The sequence below is a fragment of the Phocoena phocoena genome, chromosome 10 (assembly GCF_963924675.1).
Source record: "Phocoena phocoena chromosome 10, mPhoPho1.1, whole genome shotgun sequence".
Classification (NCBI taxonomy): domain Eukaryota; kingdom Metazoa; phylum Chordata; class Mammalia; order Artiodactyla; family Phocoenidae; genus Phocoena; species Phocoena phocoena.
Genome location: NC_089228.1, coordinates 86,140,066 through 86,164,105, shown reverse-complemented (window position 1 = coordinate 86,164,105; position 24,040 = coordinate 86,140,066). Strand labels below are relative to the sequence as shown.

Here is a 24,040-nt window from a genome sequence, read left to right as displayed (position 1 = left end):
GATTTGTTATCAGTGATCTTTGATGTTACCATTACAAAAAGCTTATAACATGCTGAAGGCTCAAATGATGGCTAGAATTTTTCAGCAATAAAGCATTTTTAAATTAAGGTATGTACATTTTTTAGATATAATGATATTGCACACTTAATACATTACAGTATAAGGTACTTAATAAATTACAGTAACTTTTATATGCACTGAGAAACCAAAGAATTCATATGATTCCCACTATTGCAATATTTGCTTTGTTGTGGCAGGCTGGAACCAAATCCACAGTATCTCCAGTGTGGCTGTGTGCTAACAGTGTAATATCTGAAGGAGAAAAAAGTACTCCCTCCAGTCGCCTGCTCCACCCGAGCAAGGCTAAGTGCCGCTGCCACTCCTGCCTACTGCACCCTCTGTCCACACTAATCTGCAAAGCAAAGATTTCCTGCAAAGAGGGAAGCTGGGCCTCAGAACTGACCAAACAGAATTTCTCAGCCCAGGATTTCAGAAAATGTGAAATTGGATCTTGATCATTGGGAACCTGCCACCATCACGAAGCAGAAAAAAGCAGACAGACATCTGTTCTGTCCAGGAACACAGAGAGCATACTAATCACAAGCTACTGCCTGGTACAGAACACTGTGGCCTTGGCATGGCAAGCTCACAGCCAGGCAGGCAGAGGTTGACCAGGCTGCAGTAATCCCAGGAGCAATCGAGGCCACCACCAAAGTGTCCAGTGGCTGAAGGCTCTGCCTCTCAACAGTGGTAAATGAGTAACATGGAGTCCCTTCTCCATCCTCCTCTTAGGGACCCTAAATTCCAGGAACAAGTCTGAGAACTGAGCCTGCAAGCTGAATCTTGTGCTTTTTTATTCCCTAAGCCTGTCATAATACTCTCTTCTCTCTTCCTTTTATCCAAAACTTATCCACCTGTCTCTCCAGATCCCATCATTCATTTACTAATTTATTCATTTACCATAAATGAGCGCTTAATTTTTACAAAGTGATGTACTAGTCATTGTATAGATTACACAGTGAATTGTAGGTAAATCTTTCCTTCACGATGTTTACAAGCCTAACAAGGGAGAGTAAACAGATATATAAATAACGCCAATACAAGGCAAAAATAAAAGTGGCAGTACAAGACAAGATGGATATATTCATATATATGTATATGTACATATATATTCAAAATAAAGAACAATGAATCATATTCAAGCATATCAAAGAAGGCTTTATGGAAAAGATACTCGCCATGCTAGGACCAAACAGCCAGCACTTGGAGACACAGATATGAGGGAAGAAGCATAAAGAACCACTGAAGTAAATAAAGGCAAGGAAGAAAGTACAAGCTGTGTTTGAAAAACACCGAATATGTTCAGTGCGATGAGAAATGAACTTGGAAGGGGAACAGCATCCCTCTGGAAAACAACTCAGGAATTGGCAATCTCTCCTGACCTCTCTTCTCTGTGACTTTCCAAAATGCTTCTGTTTGTATCTCACCCTTTGTGCTCTAAATGGCAGACACTAAATAAATGTGTGTTGAATAATGAATTAATAAGGCATTTGCTGGTAAATATTTCTATGTAATATAACTCAGGGGAAATGTGCAGTGTGTTTGAAGTGAAAACTTAACTGCTTCAAAGTGATCTTCTCTGTTCCCTAATGTTTGCAAAACTCATAAAAACTATGGTTTGTAAAATGCAAGATAATGGTGATAACTCACATTTTAAGGGCATCTTTGGGTGTGTAACTGATATCTTACTTTATCTCACTAATTCATGTTACTTCAGATAGAAAGAAAACCAAAGGCAGATGCACTAGTGAATCTGGAAGACCCCTATTGCCCCCAGGTACCTGGATAGGTATGTCCATCCCTGTGTTACTTCATCAGAAACTTACAGAAAGGCCAGAGATGCCACAGGTTGGAAACAGATCTGGTAAAAGGAGATGAAGCAAGTGGATAGTGCCTAGGAAACTTAGAAGGCTTGAGACTCCAAGCTGAAAATATTCATAGGCTCCCAAAAGGTTTAACTAAATCATCAACATCATCATCATCACATCATCATCATCATCACCACCATGGCTATCATTTATTGAGTAATTTCTAAGAACCAAGCATTGTGATAAATGCTTTATAAATATAATTTTATTTAATTCTCATAACTACCATATGAAGTAGCTATTACTATAACCATTTTTTAGATGGAGAAAACGGGGCCTACTGTGGTGACGCAAGTTAACCAGGTTAAACAGCAGGAGGTTGTAGAAGCCAGGATTAAACCCACGTCTGTCTGATTCCAAGCCCTATTTAGACTAACTCTCTGGATTAATGGATGATAGATTCTTCGTGCATTGTCAAAAGAGACCATCACACTTAGCAGAAACTAAAAAGAAGTCAGCCACGCCCTTCCCAAAGACTAACCTCTGATAGATGTACAACTCTGAGCCCCTGAATTTTTCCACATGTGCTGATTCTTTTGGACTTTCAAGGATAGGAAAACACAGTAGCCATGTCACAACCTAAGAATAAATAAACCTTCACCAGATCCACACACTGAATATGGAAAAAAAGCAAGCTAACAAGCCACATGTCAAAACTCCTGAAAGATGCACTTTCATGAAGACTGGGAAGGGAGAAAGAAATAAGTGGCACCTACAGGCTTAAGTGGTGTTGAAACTGGGACATGAGTTGCAAACCAGAGGAACATGGAAAACACAGCCATCTTTTGGTTCTCCTCAAAGCATTTGCTCGACATTTGCTTTGATATATCCACTGTTTAATAAAAACAGAGTTGTTTCTTAGTATTTTTAAGCAAAATATCACTTATACCCTAAATCCTCTCCAGGAGATAACCTTGTAGATTCCAGTGCCCCTCCACCATTTAGCAGCTGTGTGACCCGTGACGAGCGATTGTGAGCCTGTATCACCATGGGGGCAGGTCACTTCTCTCAATGCCTCAGCCCCCTCATTTGTAAAATTAGAATAATAAAGAATAACCCCCACACATAGGGCTGATGTGAGGATTTAATGATTTTAATATGCATATAATGAATATATATATGTACAATACTGAAAGCAACGCCTGGGACATAGTAAACACCACGTAAATATTGGATGTTATTATGTGTAGAATGATTATGCAAATATTAATTATTTTAGTAATCATTTTCAGCATTATGCCACTTACCAGGGGTCTGCAGAAAGTCTCCTGAAGCAGGGGGTCGTTGTATTTAAATGCTAACCTGCCCACACCTACACACATTTTTCTGAGGTGTTCACAGGTAATTTTCTAGTATGTTCTTGCCTTCGTGCATTTGTGTGTTTTTCCTGAATATCATCATTTAATTCATTTTCTCCATCATTCTTCCATATCACCCATGTAAGTCTAAATGACCTTGGGATCGGGGGTGAGGGGAGACACTGAAAGTGCCCAACGCTGACAGAAGTGAAAAGGTTCTTTCAGTCGGGCACCGCTCTACCAGCCGAAGTTCCTCACCTCGGGTCTCGTCAAGAACAAAAAACAGGGTCCGGATAAGCCTTTACAAATGGGGGGCCGGGGCGGGGTGGGGGGTGTGGAAGAAACAGCAGGTCCGTCTGCCTTCTCCATCCATCTACAAAATACGTGTATGGAGGCTGCTACGGCCAGATACTGTGCTGGGCAGGAGAAGAAAACTGGACATGGCAGAAGGCAGAGAAGATGCCCGTCCCCGCGGAGCTTCCGAAGAGCAAAGTAACCAGCCTCCCAGAAGGCCGGCCACCCTCCTGTGCGGACCACCAGACTCGGGGCGCCGGAAGCGGGACTGGCCAATCCGGGCCCCGCCCACTCGCCTCACGTCCGCGCAGCGCCGACCCGGCCCCTTCGGCGGCGGCGGCTGCGCGGGCCTCGGATGCGCGGGCACGCGGGATGCTCAGCTGTCAATCACGCACAGGTTGAGCTCAGCTAGGCTGGAGCAGCGGCGGCGGCGGCGGCGGCGGTGGCGGCGGCGGCGGCGGTGGCGGCGGCGGCGATGGGACCCCAGCGAGAGATCTGCGGCTAGCTGGCTGCATTTGCTCCACGGGTCAGGGGATCGCAGGGGGCAGGTAAAGCCTTGCGGAGCCCAGGGGTGAGGTTTTCTAGGCTCGATGAGTCCTTCTCCCGCTCCTTTTTCTTTCCTTCCTCTCTCCACACGCACAAATATTCATATTTTCTCTCTCTCTCTGTCTCTCTCAGTCACACACACACACACACACCACACCCCTAACTCGTTCACGTTTATTATATGGACACAAATCTCTACAAAACCCATGCGTATTAAAATCCACGAACACGTACAAATTAGGAGTAGCTAACTCCATGCTTTGGCGGTTTGTGGTTTGTGTTATGTAAGAATTTGGGAGGTATACAGGGAAAACTCAGGAGTTTCTTTCCTGTGAGACAAGAAAAGTTGTAATATTAGATAAGAGTAAATATGTATGTATTTGGAGTTTGCAAAACTGATTTGATTTCTTTTCCAGGCTGAATTTACCCCCTCCTTGCCTTCCCCACTCCTCTGCCGTATCTAAAGACGTCTGAGTTTTTGATATGATCTCAGCACCTACTTCTTTGTGTTGTTAGAAAGGGGGCTTGGGTGGGGGTCCTACCAAAGCTGATGACCTCAAAGAAAACAGCTGGAGTTGAACAGCTTATGTTTACTTAATTGGTTCCTGGCTCTGTAGCAGAAATGTTTTCAGCACCTTGAAGAGCTCCTTTGGCTCCAGACTAAGCCAGCCTTTAGTGAAGGGCATGTGTGGAGTCAGTTCCCTCAAAGAAAAGAGGGAAGGTGACAGATAAAAAGAAGGGACATTTAATGAGAGAGACAGGCACAGATGAGAGACAGACAGACAGACTTGTTTTCTTTTACTTATCCAGACCCAGAATCCTAATATAATTTGCTTCTTTGTCCAAATCTGCTCACATACCACCCACAAAATAAAAATTCAGGACAAATAAATGAGTCTTGAAGAAGGCTGGCTTGGCCATGGTACATACAGACTGAACCTGGAAAATACTGAAAACAGTTTTTCAGGGCTCAACCAGGTGTACACACCTCAAGTCTTTGAGATTCTCCTGCATATGGATGGGGAACTGTTCATCAGAAAGAATTCTTAATGCCTCTTGAAAAATATAGCCCCAGTTATTTTATTTCACATGACTACAGTAATGTAGGAAACCAACAGCTCTATAGCTAGCAATGGCTTTTTAATTAAATCTTGCATGGGCACCTGCTTTTCTTAGGCAGATGGAAAGTAACATGATCGTGATAGGAAGAAAATGGATATAGGAGTAAAAATCAACCTAATGAGTAAATCATCCAAAGAGCCTTAGTAAGTCTAAAATGCATGTAAATGGATCATAAAATACAATGGCTATAAGATTAATTTATTTTACACTATAATGGGATAGGCACCAAAGAGATCAAGTCTGGAGTATCTGGGAAGCAAGTCATCTTTTTCTTTACAATTTGTAAAACACAAATTGGTCAGTCTAGTTGGTATTATTGACTACATGGAATAGAATTATATCAAAATGAGAATATATTTATATAATGTGTTATAGTTTACATAGCCCTTTTCATTTATATTGTCTAAACTCTCATGAGAGCCCATTAAAAAGTTATAAAATATGTTATACTTTTGTAAAAAAGAAAAAACTATCTTTGCTCTTGAACAGGAAGTCCTTTGTCAATGTTTTTGTCAATATTAAATGATTCTTTACAAGTTATAAAAATGACTTATGAAGTTTAGACTTTTATCTGGATCACATTCTGCAGAGATTTTTGTTCTTAAATAGGTTTGAAGAATGAGCCATTAAAAGGAAAGGTCAAAGAGTAAACAACAAGAAGAGGAAGAGGAGGATTTCAAAGGTAAGACTCAAACTTTGTCACATGTAAATTCATAAGCACCTTCTGGTCTGCACATCGATAAAGAAGAGGTTTAAAGAGAATATGGGTTCTTTTTCTCTTCTCATTGCGGTTTTGGACTTTATTTTACCTTACTTAAAAGTACATCTCAAAGGGGCAAAGTAATAAGATAACTGCGTATCATTACCCCCTTTTTTAAAAATTATAAAAGTGGCTGCATAGCCACTGACTTAGAGGAAATAAAAATTCACAGTGCAGAGCCACAATCTCTACCACTATTCCAGGACAATAAAATATCTCTGAAATGGTTCACTGGTAGAAATACATTTTCAGGTTTTAAGGTTATGCTTATATAATTCCAGAATGCCTAATTTAAATATGAAAAAGCTGTTAGCAGGCTTTCATGCCTTCCTGCATCCACTCTTGAGTCTAACTGATTCTTTTAAGCGAATTGACCTTTTGGTGTAGTGTTGGATAAATGGTCTAAATCAGCTATGCGCCTATACCTTGCAGCACTGGCCCTGTGGAAAAGTGTCTCTAATGGGAACTTCACTCTCATTATCTCAGAATGATTTTATGGGAGAGAAAAGCGCAGTATGAAAACTTGAGTGATCTTTCAGAGAGAATAAATAGAATAGGGCCTGTGCCTGGCTTCACAACTGACTCACACATAGAGCCATGGGAAAACACTCATCATGGCTATGAACATTTTTCAAGTAAAACAAAGAGTAACTGCTTCTATTAGACTGAAATTCAAATTTCCAACAAACTGATACTTTAGTGTAGTAGTACACATATAGATCATGGTAACACACACATGGGTTTGTTGCTGAATAATCATTCAAGGGATTCTCAGCATTTATACTTCTTCCTGCTGCAAATACCCCGTTTTGGTGCCCATTTTGTTGCACTTACTGCTTCAGAAGTGTTTCTTCTTCTAACCCAAGAGTTAACTGAGAGCAAAATGTGTGTCCCACTCATCTTTGTAAGCACCGTCTCACGTAATCTGGCATATAACCAGTGGTTTAAAAACACCGAAGGAAGGGAGGAATGAGAAATCAAGGACCACTCAGGCCATCATCCACACCAACCCATCTGAAACTCTGTGCCGAGAAATTTCAAAGTGGTAAACAGGACAGAAAATGTCCTTGCCCTGGTGAAGTTTACAGTTTATCATGTACAAGTTCTATCAGACCATCAAATAAACCACATAACAGAGGATCAGGTAATAACAAGTTCTATGAAGGGGAACAAATCTAGACAAGGGGATAGAGAGTGATAGAGGGCTGATATTGATTATGCTCATGTAGAAAGCCTCTTAGAAGAGTTTGGGGGTTTGAATATCCATTTAATGTATAACTGTGCACGCGGTTGAGATAGATACCATAAACAAATAATAAAAAGAAGAAAACCATGGATGGATCCTCACTTATCAGCACCCATAAGGTCATTCAGGAAAAAATGAAAACAATTCCCCCTTCATAGATGACCAAGTAACCAGACACTTATGCTGTTTGTGCTCCATCACGATGGCCATGCTGGCAGTGAAGATGCAACAGGCTCCACCAGAGTGTTTATAAAATGAAAACTCACAAGGACTCATTTAAATACAATACTGGAGAATATTTTCACTCACCTCCCCCTATGCATGTGCTTCCTAGGATGTTAAGTCTTTCTCTCAAGAAAGGAGCCCCTTCAGGATCCATCACTAACAGCAGCCATAGATTTAACATTACTGTTTTTGCTGCCACTACTACACCTATTGAAACACAAACACCACAATTCTCATGAAACCTTACTCATTAAATAAATGCTGAGGCAAGCTGAAACGCCTTTGCACATACCTTCCCTTTCTTCTCAACCCTGGTGTATCATATACTCATTGCCCAGCTTTTAAGGTGACTTTATGAAATGACCTCATGTATCCTCTTTATGATACTGGAGGTGTCAATCAACCAGGTAGATTCCAAATAACTGTAACATTTTCTATATTGGGACAAAAAGTTACCTATGAGGAATGTAACTCTCTTGAGTTTTTGCAAGTGCAAAATTTCTACTCTAAAATGTTATATTTTAAAATACATGTTCTACCACGTGATCCGTCTCCTCTAACAGTGAATTCCAACATATTATATGTTTGGAAAGATGTATGAAACCTCTAAGACCCCCCAGGGACTACTATTTTAGGCAACATACACTATACTAAAATAACTTATTGAACAAATAAACAATACACAACCATTCAGTCTACTGAATACCAAGTAACTAACCTAACTAGTAGGTTATATACTCTTTTAAACTAAAGCTTCATGCACACTATAATAAAGCAATCTGACAATCAATCATTGAGAGCATGGGAGGAGATGGGAAATCCCTAAACCCAGTTCTTTATCAAACAAAAATAATCGACTCATTCTGTAAATTCATGACCAAAGACTCTTGAAAAATCTATGTCTAGAAGGAATTAGAGGTTATCTGGTCAAGCCATCTTATTTTAAGGATGATGCAACCATAGCCCAGAGAGGTTACCGAGCTTACCTGAGATGTCAAAACCAGTAAGCTGCAGATCAAGAACTAGCATTAGAGCCCATTCTCTGCTCGGTGTGGTTATCACAGCGCAGGCCATGTTCTTGTACTTTGTACGCCTGGAGGGGAGAATAAGATTTGTTGGGATTTCTCTTCTGGAATGTATCTAACATCACTAAAAATCCATTCTGACTTAGAGTAGAGCCATCTATCACTCAGGCTCAAAAGCATTTGTTTTATGACATTTTCTATCTCTTTTATGATTTTACCTATATTGTGTTTAACCAAGTTGGACTACTGAGTCTCATCCTATAACGCAGAAACATTTAACCTAGTGTGCTGGAAACAAGCAGTGCAGGGAATGACTACAATATGTCACAAGGTCCTGCTCTGCACCAAAGCTAAATCCTGAGAAAGAATGATTTTAGCATCTAAGGAAGATAACTCTTACTGTTGCTATGAGGGATTGTTTTTATTCCTATCATATCTATTTTTGTCCTTTTATCATGTTAAAGTCTCCAATGCTTTATTGAAAACCTGAACATATATATTTGTATGAGTTGGTTCTGATTATGCAAATATGATTCAATCTATACTCCTGTTTACTGTATTGTCATCTTTCATCTGCTCCCTGACTCATGATATAAACTTTAGCAGATGATTTTTCTTTGCCTCAGTTTCTTCAGTGACAAAGCAGACTTAGTAATACTAATCCCATTTCCCCTTGACTGAAAGTTTATTAGAATGTCTTAAAAGAAAGTGCCTTTAAAATTATTCTACTTGAATATCACTAGTAATGGCCCCTTATTAATCATCTTCTTTGTGTAAGCATTAAATAAAAGGTACTGAAGAGATCATCCTAGCATTTAAAATATGAAAACTAGGTTAACAAAAGAATTTGGTCCATCAGACATTGCAGCTCTAATCAGGCAAAGTCCCTTCTGAAATCTTGATTTTTTTATGAAATAATATCCTTCTGAAATGTTAAAAAGCAAAAAAACAAAAATAAATTTCCTTTCCTGATCTCTCCTCCTGGGTGATTTCTTTAGATGGTAGCTGGACCTGAGACAGGAAGAAGTCACTAGGAGGTAGGCACTAAATGTAACATTGACCAACACTTTAAAAGATGAGGTTATCAGTCACCATCAGTTATACCTGTTTGCATCATTTTTTCTAAGGTCAGGGCCACATTTTCCTGAATTTGACCACATGTTCTAACCAAAACCCACTTATGGCTGAGGGCACACATTTACAAGATATTCTTAAGGGTTCACTTTGTGGCCATGGGACAGTGAGTCCCTGGGTTCAACTTTGACTTTAGCCCCATGATTCTATACAACCAAATTAAGTGGCCACATGGGAACCCCTGCTAGAATTTTACATTAAGTTTTTCTTGTAGGTGAACATTACTACTTGGTTTCTTGGCAAGTAATTGAACACATTTAATATGTCTTCTTATTGCCTGGATTATAGCACAGGTCCTGAGAACCTGGGTCAGTGAGAAAATTATTCTCCTTCTATATTGTTCCTTGCTTTGTCATGTTGAGACAGGGAAAACTGTCTAGAGTTTAAAACTATGTCCACACAGGGAAAACCATCTAGAGGATAACTGAACAATCTAAAAAAGTATTTCATATTTCTAGCTACCTATTTATCTGCTTATATGGAGATCAAAAAACCAAAGAACAAACAGAATAACTGAGAATTCTCTTACTCACCAAAATTTCTGTCCTTCAGTAATTCCTTCTTTTTAACCATGAATTATTAACCACATGCCTCTAAGGTCAAATTAGATCAGATCAAGTTGAAATTTCCATCTGAAGAAGGCAGAGTCCCAAACAACCCACCCAGAGCTTAGTTTCATTAAACAATTCTCTGAATTTTTTATTTATAGTAGACACTTAATGGGAAATAGTAAAAGGCAGGTTTACCTTCTGCATTATGCTCTAGCATCCCACGTGGACAGATGTATCCACAAATAATGCCTGAAATATCTGGAGTTAGAGTCAGTAAGGTATCAGTTATTGGCCAAGCCATTTGTGATAAAGCATTAAGCAACTTTTTAATAAAGCTTCTGTACAACTTGACAATTGTTAGAGCAAGATACATGAGATCCGAAGGCAAAATTTCAAATAGCTACGTAACACCATGTAGTTTCCACAAGGGAACATGGTTAAGCATTGAAGAGGACAGGCCAGGACAAATTCCATCTGTACCAAGTGAGAGTGCCTTCCTAATCCTTTAACATGGAAGTGTAAAGACTACTGGATTCTAAGAGATTAAAGATTTCTTGTCAAGACACTGAAAATCTCAGCTTCTTTGTTGCCATTTCTCATGTGCTTCCTGCTTAAATTTTTGCATCATCTAAGTGAGCTGTGCTGTTATGTCTTGTTTCATTTATGGAGAACCAGTTCTAGTCATTGAGTGTTTGGGATAATTTTGCATTCAGTAGAGAAGAGCAGCTTGGGTTAAAAAGGCAGGTCTTTAAACGTGTCTTTTCTTGCCAGAAAAGAGCATTGTTCAAACAGGCTGACATTATTCAGCCTGGTTCTTACCTTTAATTTGCCTTTTGATCCTGAGGCCAGAGCTCATGTGGTTGATGCCTGTGGGTGCTGTCATTCCAGCTGGGAAGGATGAGTTCTTGCAGCAACGTTTGTGGCTCCAAGCAGGCACAAGCTGCTACCGAGGGCGGGTACCAGCGCTATGGAGTCCGGTCCTACCTGCACCAGTTTTATGAGGACTGTACCACCTCGATCTGGGAGTATGAGGATGATTTCCAGATCCAGAGATCACCTAACAGGTGGAGCTCAGTATTCTGGAAGGTAAGTAAAGAGCATGTGTTTAACTCAGGAAGTGGAGAAGTCATTTGATACGGGAAATAACTCAGCTATAGAGAACTGAGAAGTCTGGGACTCTGTGTGTGCATCCCTCTCAGTGTTACTAAGTTCAGTTTTCTTCCTTAGGAAAGGAGACTATAACCCTTGGGCTGAAGAAAGCCTCTACACACAGCACAATTGTTGACTTGCAGGTTAAACATAAATAGATATAATTGCCAACATTAATTATTATTTTTGCTATTGTTATTAACGTGCCACTAAATTCACCAACTATGACAGCCATCCAAAGGCAAAACATGCTTTCAGCCTCCCTTAAGGTTTGGTAAGTATCATTTGACAAATTACAATAATTATTAGAAGAAACAGTTGGATACTAGAGAGAGTTAATACTGAGACATAATACAGTGGTCAGTCTGCCAGCTCTGCCTCTCCTGGATATGTGATCATGAGGCTTTATGAGCTTCATCTTCCTCAAGTGGAAGGAGCCTCACTAGACAATAAGTTCACTCATTCAGCATATAATTAGTGAGCACCTACTCTGTGCCAAGAAGTTGCAAAGTACCAGAAACTAAAGTGGTAAATGGGAGAAGAAAAAATCCCTTGCCCTCAAGGAACCTACAATCTATCGTGGGAAACAGACCATAAACAAATAAACCACACAACAGAATGGTAGTGGCAAGTGCTATGAAGAGAAATAAATCAGAATAAGAGGATAGGGAAGGATGGAGAACTGGTATTTAGTTATGGTGATCACAGAAAGCCTGTCAGAGGAGATGACCTTTGAGCAAATACCAGGGAGTAAACCATAAAATTACCTGGCTGAAGGTCACTGTAGGCTGGGAAAATAGCAAGTCCAAAAGCTCTGAAATGGGAACACTGGTGTGTTTGAAAAATAGCAAGAGATCCAATCTGGTTGGAGAGGAATGAGAGAGGGGAAAGAACAGGTGATGGATTCAGAAAAGTAACAGGACACAGATGATGTGTGCGGAGCCTTGTAGGTAACAGTGAGGACTTTGGCTTTTACCTTGAGATCCATGGGAAGCCACCTGAACATTTCAAGCAGATGAGTGACATGACCCGACCAGTATTTTAACAAGATCATTCTGGCTACAGTACAGAAAATAAATTATAGGAAGGCAAGGATAGAAGCAGCTAGATTATTTAAGAGGCTGTTAAAGTATCCAGGCAAGAATAATGGTGGCTTAGATTACAGTGGTGTTAATGGAGATGGCAAGAAGTAGTCAGATTTAGCATAAAGTTTGAAGGCCAAGCTGTCAGGACATGTTGGCATATTAGAAACGAAAGAAAGAAGAGTCAAGCATGACTTAGAGACTCGCAGCCTGAGCTCTTTAGTGGATGATGCTATAATTCACTGGGATGGAGAACACCAGGAGAGCAGTGGGATGGGTGGGGAGTCAAGAGTTGGATTTTGGCATTGCTACATTGGAGGTGCCTATTAAACATGCAAGTGGAGATCTCTAGTAGCAATTTAAATATACTTCAGCTCATGAATTGGGAGTCGCTGATACATACAGTGTATATAAGATACCAGACTAGACAAGATCACCTAGGAAGAGAGTATAGACATAAGAGAGAAGACATCGAATGTTCCAACATTTAGAAATCAAAAAAAGGACAAGGATGTAGGAAGGGCTACTGAGAAGGCACAGCTTTAGATGATGCCTCGGATTCCCTCCAGGTCTAATATTCTGTGTTTTGGAGGTTTCTGATCATCCCCAACTTTCTCCCGAAAGATCCCAGAAACTTTGACATTGATACTGACACAAATTTACAATGTACTGGCAATAGAGTTTAACAAGAGGCAATGTAACATAGTGATGATTATGAGCACGGACTCTGGCCTCAGATTACATGGGTTCAAATCTCAGCTCTGTAACTTTGGGTAATTTAACTGACCTTAAATGAGCCTCTAATGGTGATACTTATAGTACCTACCACATAAGTTGTGAGAATTAAACAAGATAATAGATGCAAAGAGCTTAGAACAATGTCTGGTAGGCACTCAATAAGCACTTAATATATTAGCTCCTAGTACCAGATGTCATATGGAACACTGAGTTCTGAAACAGAAATAAAACTGGAAATCTAGTTAATAAATAAAATATTGGTAATGTGATTGTTACTATGGATTACCCAAGACCTGTGTTGATTCAAAATCTTACTAGTGTCAGGCACTCTGTATTAGAATTGGTCAAGCCAGCCTTCTTATTCTCTACAAGTGTCACCTCTGATGACTCCGTACTGGCCTGGACCAATGAAATACATAGCCAAGCTTGGCACATCTTGTATTTACCCAGGCAAGTGGGTGGTTGCTTCTCTATATGTCAAAAAAACAAATATTTGCCTCACAGGTCTATTGTGCCAAGAGCCTAAAATGCCACTGACATACAGAATACTGCAAATGCTAGTGGTTCCAAAGCACTAGTAGTGATATGAGTTGTGAAGCTATAACTCCATCAAATAATACATGGGTACGGATTTACAATAAAGAACTCTCAGTAAATTACCAAGCCTAGAATTCAGATTTCAGTATTTTCTCTCTTCTGTTTAACGCAAACAAGATCCAAAAGTATTTGTTCCCTGTTGTGCTGGACCTACTTCAGAGAATAAAACCAGGCAAAAGTCCATGGCTTCACAGAGAATATATTCCAGCAAAATCCAAATCTTAGACTTACATCCTAACCATAAAACACTAGACTGGGCACTCAGAAGCCTACAGTCAACTTGAAAAACCAAAGAATTCACTGTCTTAGAGACCTCACCCCTACCAAGGGAATAAACCAACCATTCTTGGGTTTCCTCCTAGGGAATATAAGGGAACTCATGCCAGCGAGCATATGAAGTGCTTTGAATCAACACAGAGAGAAGCACTGATTATGCACGTGTTTCTATTATGATACTTTTTTAATGTTTTTTTCTTTCATTTCAATCTGCATCTTGTAAGTGGTTCAAGATGTGGGCTCCCCCTTCCCTCTCTTCCACTATAGCATTGCTGAGGCCATGTGGGTCTCTCACTGTGGGCCACGCTCACAGAGCCTCAGGAGGACTCTGCCGGTGAGCCAGCTCCTTAGCAGTGGGCAGCAAGGAGGGGCTTAATGAGAGCAGGGATTGGAATCAAATGGGCCTGAGCCAGAAACTTTGCTCTACCACATGGACCGATGTAACCTCGCTCTCACAATGCTGTTCTTCCTACGCATGTTTATATGTCCACTGTGCACAAACCTCTGTGGTGGGCTCCGGGATTCAGTTGTGAACACAACACTGTTCTTCACCTGACGGAGTTCACAGTCAAATAGGGAAGGCAGATGTGTACAGAGTTTGTTACAATCCACCGTGCCAGTTGTTGCAGTACTTACTGGACAGACCTGATGCAGCCTGGGGAGGAGGTGACTCCACAGAAGAGTTCACAGGAACAGAAAAGCACTATAGAAAGAAGAGCATCGCAGAAGCTGTGTCATGAGAGAAGATGGCATGCTCAGGAGATGCCAACAGTTCACTGTGGCTGGGGTAAGAGTTAGGTGTGGAGGACAAAGGCCAAGAGATGAACACGGTAATGTATACAAGAGCCAGATCACAGAGACTCAGCAAGGCTGTGAAGCAGAAATTTCTCCAGAACCTTCCTGCTTGATTGAGTACAGTGAGTAGGTAAGATAATAAAGCTAGGCTTTCTTGGGAAGGTTGTCTCACAATCAGGTGTAAACAGCCCCTACACACACACACACACACACACACACACACACACACAGTATTATACACATTCTCTGTGCCTCACAGCTTCTGGATTACTGCATGGTGGCCTCCGCCACTGCTAATTTACCTGCAACTGCTGCCATCTGCAAAAATCTATGTGACACAGTCCCACCTACCCCCTGCCACCCACTGCCTCTGCCCAAGGGCCTAACAGGCTGTGGTGGAGTTCTTCTTTCTCACCCTTGCACTTGACCTTGACTAAGACTGTTGCTACTTGACGGTGCAGCAGACAGCTGAAGTACTGCAGGTATGAGCTAATGGGAGCAGTCTTCTTACCCCAGTCGTTCTTTCCTCACCCCAGGGTTACCCTCCTCCTTACCTTTCCCTCAACCAATATCAGAAATCTCCCAAATGGTGTTAAATAGCAACGGGCAGGTACAAGGCAAGACCGCTTCCTCCACAGACTTACTAAAAGTGAAAATGATGCTGGTACCTCTCTTTTCTCTCAAAACCCTCCTCCTACCTGTCCCAATCTCTCCAGTTTCCCCCTTAAGCTAAGTCAGAGTTTAAACTTACATCTTGGATTTCTCTTCAAAGTCTTGCTAGATATTAAGGAGATGGTTTTATTCTAGAAATGAATAAGGAAGTCCCTTAAGAGGAGAAACCATGTGGTATTATTTTTTTTTTTTTAATTTCTCAGATAACACTTGAAAAATGGACAAAGGATGAGACTAGCCATGGAGACCATCAGAATGCTGTTGCAGTGATCTGGGCAAGAGTTAATAATGCTCTGTTACCATTAGAGTAGCTGTAGTGATGGAGAGACAAGAGAATTCTACGAGACAGAATCAATAAGATTTAATTATCCATTGACTACGAATGTGAGGAAGGACTCAGTGAATGGGCAGGTGGCAGGAATGCAGAAAAACTGGGAAGGAAAGAAGAAAGGAACACCATTTTGAATATTTGGGTTTTGCAGAGCCTTTGGGACATTTTTGTGTAGATCCTCCCATTGGCTGTCATAAATGTGGGGCTACAGCCCAGGAGAGAAATCTAGGCTGGAGTTGGACATTTGGAAGTCACTGGTATATAGATGCGAATTGAAACTGCGGCCACAAATTAAACCATAGAGAGAACATATTGAGTAAGAGATGTGAGTCAGGGCTGGAACCCTGGGGGACACCAATAATTTAAGAGTGTCTGGCAAAGCAGGTTAAGAGTGAGTTGTTAAAGACAGAAGTGGAAGAGAGTTGTGTCAGCGATAACCATTGGTGAGGGTTTTAAGAAAGCCTAAGTACTTAAAATCAATGACTGCAGAATATGCAAATGAAGAAAAGAAAAATTGGATTTGACAATTAGGAGGTCATCAGTGACCTCAGAGAGAGGGGCTTCAGTGAAATGGTGGAGGACTAGGCTTGGCTACCAAGGATAGGAATGAGTTCAAGCAGTAGCTAGTGGAGGACACAGGGCTCTAGAATAGGTTTTGAAGATGGAAGCGATTGAACGTGCTGACAGGCTGGAGGGACAGAGCCTCTGTAAGGCAGTGGAGCAAATGCGGGATCCTGCTACCCAGGTGAAGGAGGGCTGTGGAGACTGTACCAGGTGACGCATATGTGGAAGGACCTGATCCCAGCCCGGCACTGGTCACTGCTTTGCAAAGCTCAGTGTCCCTACAAGCAGATCAGGCAAGAGGGTCAGGACAGACGAGTTAGAATCTGCCATCACTCTGGCAGGTGACAGCACTCTGAGCTCAGGTCCTGCTAAGGAGCGGTGGGCAGCAGCCCTCAGGGCTGATGGAGAAGAAGAAAAGCCAGTCTTCACTCTTGCTGCGCTTCTTCTGAATTTTACCTCTAACCCAGAAGGCTTCTTTCCCATTTAGCTCCATCCAGCAATCTCCCCCCACACGCAGCTCTTCCCTGCCATGCTGGTTCTTGCCTCCACCAGTCATTACCACCTCCTCTCTGCCAGAACAGCTGTGTTGCTCCTGCTGCCAGCTCCGCTTATTGGAGTGAACTGCATTTTCAGATCTCATCAGCTCACAGACAGACCACGAAGGGGATGCTGGTCAAAAAACAGCAGCTTCTGGCTTGTGGTCCCCAGAAGTAGAATTTCTGGAATCCAAGCTCTCCCCTCTGTCCAATCCTCCTTTCCAACAGCAGGGACTGGGTTTTCACCCTTCCTTCGCACAGGCAAGAGAGTCATCAGAAGTCACAGCACAAAAACTGCTCTTGCTGCTGTCTTTAAAGTTTGCTTTTCATCACCTGGAGAGGCCCTTCTCTCTCCCTATTGGTGCTGATCTAACATCCCACACCACCAGGCTACTCTGGGAAGCCCCTCACCCAGCAGCATTGCAACTCTTTGCATGGCTCCAAACAGAGCTGGTTTGCTCTCTTAGAACCTTTTAAAAAACCTCTGTGTTGCATTTCTTAAACTCTATTTAATAGAACCCCTTTTCTCTTAGACCTGGGACCACTTCAACTTAGAGCTGTGTCCAAAGTTTATGATACCATATGGCATCACTCCCAAAATTTTTATTCCATTCAGTACTCCAAGATGGTACCAGGATTAAGCTGATATATCCCAGCATCCCTCCTCACCACTACTACACTCAGGGAAGTATTCCCAGCATTTTTCCTTCATGCCTACCATCCCACGCTCTCCCTGACATGTTTGAACAGGTTTGGAGTCCCTCTCTGGGCACATCTTTTGGAGATCCTCATTAGACTTGCATTGATGGCACCCTCAGAATCCTGGGCATTACATACTATTCACTATGTCATGCTCCCCTCCACAGATGGCGGGCCTCTCTCTGATCCTCTGATTTAACAGGGAATAGGGAGAAGGCTTGGGGAGGCCAGCCACTTTCCAGTTCTTGAAATGAGCAGGAGTTCTGCCATCTGCAAGGCAGGGTTTGCCTTTTAGCTTCTGAGTGATATTCCAAGAGTGGATTTTAACCTATAAAGCACTGCTCAACTGAGGAACAGACTGCTCTGAGAATCAATCACCTGGCTCCGGATTCAGCAGTCTGGTGGTTTAAGTTAGTCAGTCAGGAATATATATTGGACACAGGCTGGACTGACTGCTGCGGAGAGAAAGACAGAAATAGAAGATGGAGCACCCTGGCCTCCCTTGCTCTTAAGAACCTTAGAAACGAAGATGGATACATTTTTGCTGCCCTCAATTTTTGAGAATCTGTACCAGTTCTTGAGGAGGGAGGTAATTTAGTGACATATGAAGCATGTCACCATGGATATTTAAGTTAATTTAGTTTGTGCATTCAGAATATTCCAACGTGAGTCATCTTTTAAATATTATAACGGTTAGTCTTTGAAGGTGAATTTGACACCATTCTTCAAAACATGTACAAAGTCATCCAAAGTGTGATTTTACAACCCAATTTTTTCTGCAGTACTTATATCTTATGTATAATAGTTTTTCTTTTTCTTTTTTTTTCCAGAAGACATTATACTGACTCTTTTTGTTGGTTTTTCAGTTTCTTTACACTATTACATAATGGAAATTTGTTCGTATATGGTGACTAAAACTTTATTGTAATTTTTTTTAAATTATAGAGGTAATGTACAAAATAGTAATCGGTGAAGTATCATGGGAGAATGAAAGTGGGGAGTGGGGCTTAGAAGTCATGCAGACCTGGGTTAGAGACCACGTGCTTAAAGAGTGGACTTTGAACTATGTTTCTTCAATCCAATAAACCTCAGTTTCTTATAGGTGAAATGGGGATAAAAATATCTACATCTCCTAAGATGCTGGTGAGGATTAAGTGGAAAGCACAGTGCCTAGGTCATAATCGATGCTCAATAATATGAGCTCTCTTCCCGCCTTTGTTAGAGTGATGGATTTGCAAATGTTTTCTATTATCCAAACCCTCTACTAAAGAAGTATCTAATAAAGTGTATTACCCTGAAACATAGTAAATAAATAGATAAATATACTTTAGATGTTCAAGATTAAATGGTGTTATACATTTGGTTATTTTTCCAACCTTGTTATTTTAACTAAAAGCAATTAGGAACAGGAGGAAATGAAAAATGTGTTTAAAAAATAAGCTGTATTAGCTGTTCTTTATTCCAAGTACTGAGTGACTGTTGCAATGCTCTTGCCAATGCAGCATAATTTTACAAGAGGCACATTTCCAAATAATAATAATAATATCTACTTATTACAATGTATGACTTAGGCAGGCACAGGGTTGAGTGCTCTCGTTTTGTCCTCACAGCTTTATGAGGTAGGTACTATTATCATTTATCATTTTATAAATGGGAAAATTAACGAGAGTATTTAAGTAACTTTCCTTCTATGATTCAAGTACTAGTTGCCAGTGCTAGAATCCAAGGCTGAGTCTGTTAATTCCAAACCTCCAAGCTTAAACTGCCAAATGGTATATTACTTTCCATTTTCAGTGGGTTACATTTTATTAGAACTTGAGCTAATGCAGTTTCATCTCCATCTGCTGCTCTTAACATTTCTCAACATCTGCACAAGTAAAGCCCAAACAGCTACATGTTAGAAGAGAAAAAGCACTGGCCTGGAGGTCAGATCTGTGGCTTCTAGCCCATCCTCTGCTACTTGCCAGTTGTCTATCTTTGGGGCAGTGACCTACCCTCCACGAGGCTACATTTCCTTGCCTATAAACTGGTAATGATGGTTCCTTCTTCACTTGCTTGGGGAAGGGGTGAGTAGTTACACAGACTGTCGATGGCCACCTGCCGAAATCACCTCTATGTTGAACAAGTTGAGTATATTACTCATCACAGTGAGACAGAATGACACCATAGGGGCTCCTGGGCATTTCAGTAAGAGAGTGTAAGAAAGGATGTATTATAGGATGTGGGCTTTAGTTGGGTGACTTGGGATTGCAGGGGTTTGGAAAGTCTACAGGAGCCAGAGTTCACTCTGGATTATCAGGAATGATCCTATGATTGGGTATCTTAATAAATCCTATCTATACAGAGAGCGGACTAGAGTGAGACTAAGACTGTAACTGTAAAGAAGCACCAGTCATTTATACTGGGTGGGGTGGGAGGTGCGCAGAATCTTGCGGTTTGCACAATGACCTTGTTTTTGTCTGCGCTTAGACAAAATTATGAAGTGGCCTTGGTTTGTCACACTTCATCATGGGTGCAGAATGAGCCTGTCTGATGTTGAGGTTCTGCAAGATTGATTGTGCCCACAAAACAGCATGGTATCAATGGGGGCCCCAGGCCAGCTTCTAAGAACATCAAAGCCTAGTGGATAGAGTAAGGCCAGCTCCTGGGTATCCGGGCTGCTTTTCTCTTGCTCAAGACCAAACAAGACAAAGTAAGCCAAAGGGGGCGCTGTTGATTGCAAAGCATTGGACAAACAGGAAGCTCAAAGGAAATATCAAGGCAGTGCTGCAGTTCCTGGTTGGCATCAAAATCAGAAAAGTCCTCCTTCACCTTCTTTTTTAACTACAAAATTATGCAGGCTTCTCATACAAATTAGAAGTGACTGGGGAAAGTCTCTTCTCTCAGAAAACAAGGCCAGTCCTGCCCTGGAGACCTGAAGTACCAGGTTTACTCTGTCTTATTTCACTGTCTTTCGCTAGGTTGGACTCGTCTTAGGCACAGTCTTCGTGATTCTCGGATTGACTGTCCTGGCAGTGGGCTTTCTTGTGCCCCCCAAAATCGAAGCCTTTGGTGAGGCCAATTTCGTGATGGTGGACACACACGCTGTCCAGTTTAATGGAGCCCTTGACATGTGCAAGCTAGTGGGCGCCGTGCTCTTCTGCATCGGGGGCACGTCCATGGCAGGGTGCCTGCTGATGTCGGTGTTCGCAAAAAGCTACTCCAAAGAAGAGAAATTCCTTCAGCAAAAGTTTAAAGAGCGAATCGCAGACATCAAGGCCCACACCCAGCCCATTACAAGAGCTCCAGGCCCGGGAGAAACAAAGATACCAGTCACTTTGTCCAGGGTTCAAAATGTCCAACCCATAGCGGCAACCTGAAACATTTTCCAGCCCGGTCCTCCCCTCTGTAATTTATGCCCAGTGTTACAAGGGAGCAGGCCAGTTTGGGAAATGATACAGATTTGGTGTTGACCTGCCCCAGGGCCATGCTGGGCTGTGGGCAGTGTGGTGTGTGAGCTCACATTCATTCCGTTCAGTGGCCCTGGGAACCGTTGATGTCATGGGTCAGCCTGGGCACATGCACCCAGCTGCTTAAAGAGGTGCTGCTGGGTGCCCACCAGGAACTCTCTGGAACTCCCCTCTCATACAGTGTGACTTTGTGTCATTTTCCGTGTTCTTGGAAAGCGCTGAACAGTTTAGAGCAGCCTACCAATGGCTGACGTGGTCCGTTTTACTTTCTAGTATTGGTTTTTCTAATCTTTCCTGTGTGGTGCTGCCTTCCATTCCTTGTCTCACTACATATAAGATATTGTCGTGTGTTCACAGAAAAATCAAGTTCCCTGATTTTGACCCAAACTTTGGTCTTTTAACTCTAACTTAACATGAGGTTCTTGAAATCAGACACAAACGTATCAGAATTCTCCATAAGTCTTTTGCTGTTTTCTGTAGTGTTTTCCCACTTAAAGAGTTCAAATTGCCAACTTTAGAATCTTGGGAAATAAATTAATATTAGGAGAATCTATTTATGCAGTGTACAAACGCACTGAATTAGAAGCCAAGAAATTTGAGTTCCTATTACTAACTATCTGTGTGATCTTGGGGAAAGCATTTAACCTCCCAAGCCTCAGTTTCCCCACCTATAGAACAGGCATCCTGGTCTGTGATGTCTGAGATTCCGTTTTTGCCATGCATCATTGTGTGTCCATGACCAAGGATGTTTACAGTGTTCTTGTGGCTCTCACCACAGTGGGATTCTTCCAGACCTGGACTCCCAGAAAGTCACCAAATCAGCAGCCTTGATGCCACCTACTTCTAAATATCCAACTCCAGCAGTTTATACAATACAGTCATATTTTTATAAAAACAAAAGTAAGCCATCCTCCAATAAGAAACCCCTGAGTAGATATTAACCTTAAAGAGGGTTTTCTTTCTCATAGAAGACATTTTCTTCTCCAGTAAAATGTTCATCTCATCCCTTTACACTTTTATTTAATCTGTGGATTTAAACTAGCCTGAGCGAAATGGAACACATGACCTTGGTATCCTCTCAGAATCTGTGCCACCTTCAAAGTCTGCCTTTTTTTTTTTTTTTTTCCCTTTCCTTCACTGGATAAATAAAATATGTGAACAAGCAGAACTCGAATTGCATTGTCATTCCTTTGGTGTGGCTGTTTTCTCTCCAACATGTAATTTTCCATTCTGAGGCTAAATGAGCTCTGCTGGTCCCCTGGCAAAATGGAAGAATAAATGAAGCAATTAGTGCTTTTGTGCACATGGTTTGTTTTGCATCGTCCAGCATAAAACATGGGGCAAATCAGCATCCTTAACAAGGATCATTAGCTAGGTTCGGGAGAAACTGTTCTAGTTTCCTCAGGTTCTTATCTTCCTGTGGCAATGCCGTTTTACTTTTGTTCTTTGAAGCCTTATTCAAGTCCCCAGGCACCTGTTCAAGGCAACATCGTGAGGCTTTCCATGTTGGCTTGCGTTGTGTACCAAGAAATCTTTGAGAATGAGATGACTTTCAAAAGCCTCCAGAATGAAAAATAATGACTGTAGGGCTTGGGAATTTTTAGGTGCAGGCATGCGAGCAGCCATAAAAAAATCAGCTCTGTGCCTCAGACAAAGGCCTCAAAGGAACAGAGATGGAGGAAGTAAGAGCTGAGTCTGAAAGAGGGATTCAGCATGCCCTGTCTTTCCTGTCCTGCCTAAGCTTTGTGGAAACAGGTACTTGTAAGGACCCTCCCAGTCCGTGGAGCAGGGATTGAGGGATATTGAAGGAAAGCAGAGGAAGGAGGCTGAATGGTATTAGGAAATACAGCTTGATCTTTGCAAAGAGTACAGGCCTGTGCAATTAGAGGGTGAGGAGCAGCCAACTAAAGACTTCACAAAGCCATTTTCAGGCCTGTTTGGGCAGATGTCAGGGGTATGGCAAACTGCAACAGTCCTAGAGCCTTGGTCTCAGCCTGCTTGCTGGCACTGAACCAATCCATCCCTTCAGTACTGAAACTTCTAAAGCAAAGTAAAACCACAACCCTACAGTTGGGGAAAGAGGTGGACAGAAGATGCTGGGACTGCAACAGAATAAACTCAGAAATGAGTTCTGGCCTAGAGATCACATAAGCTGAGGCACGTGGAGTCAGTAAAACCTCGAATGATGTAGGACCAACCCGGGCAGAAAACCCCACGCCCACCCCACATCAGCTCTGATCTAGGGACCTCCATTCACTCAGGCACTGCCAGTGACTGAAGCCCTCTTTCTTCACAGGACAAGCCACTACATCTTCTGATGGCTCTAGATGGTTAGAAAGCTTATCTTCACATCTTCCCAAAATCTGCTTTCTAACCCTTCCACGTCTTGGGCCAAATTCTCTAATTCAAGGTTACCTACAAGCCTAACCCCTCTTACAAAGGACGACCTTACCTCCAGTCCATCACCACCACCCCAGGCTACGAACGTTTCCATTCAATTATTTTCAATCCTGTCACCTCTTTGATTATCTTCTTCAGGGAGACATTTCTATAAAATCTCAATGTTCCCCATTTGTCCATGTGAAACTGAGCAGGACCCTGTGGGGCTCCTGGACACAAGAGCCTTCCTGTGTCCCCTTCCCTGAGTTCCAAAGGGCAGTTTCAAACAGTTGTAATCAGAGAAAGGAGGAAATACAGAGATAAGGGAGGAACAGTCAAAAAACAATAGCATAGCCTTGGGGGCAGGGTCCTGGTTCTCCCTCAAGGGATACACATCACAACATCTTAGAGCTGTTTTGCAGATACTGAAGCCCCCACCAGGTGGGAGAAGTTAACAGTATGCCACCTACTAGCAGGTAGACCCCAGACCAGTTGGAACCAGAAGGTTGATGATGCTGACTCCCACTTACCTCACCACCAACCAGTCAGAAGAATATCCATGAACTGATCACACCCTCTTTGAACCCTTGCCATAAAACTTCTCGCTACCCCTTCCAAGTTGGGACACACAGTTTTGAGAGCAT

At 41.9% G+C, this 24,040-nt stretch overlaps 1 protein-coding gene across 1 annotated transcript; it reads left to right on the top strand.

Moving 5' to 3' along the window:
- Positions 1–3,958: 3,958 nt before the first annotated feature.
- NRSN1 (neurensin 1) lies at positions 3,959–22,185 on the top strand. Its single transcript, XM_065886061.1, has 4 exons — positions 3,959–4,068; positions 5,798–5,870; positions 11,018–11,215; positions 20,529–22,185. Exons 3-4 carry the CDS (start codon positions 11,027–11,029, stop codon positions 20,925–20,927), a joined length of 588 nt encoding a protein of 195 aa, XP_065742133.1. The 5' UTR covers positions 3,959–4,068; positions 5,798–5,870; positions 11,018–11,026; the 3' UTR covers positions 20,928–22,185.
- The last annotated feature ends 1,855 nt before the right edge of the window (positions 22,186–24,040 follow it).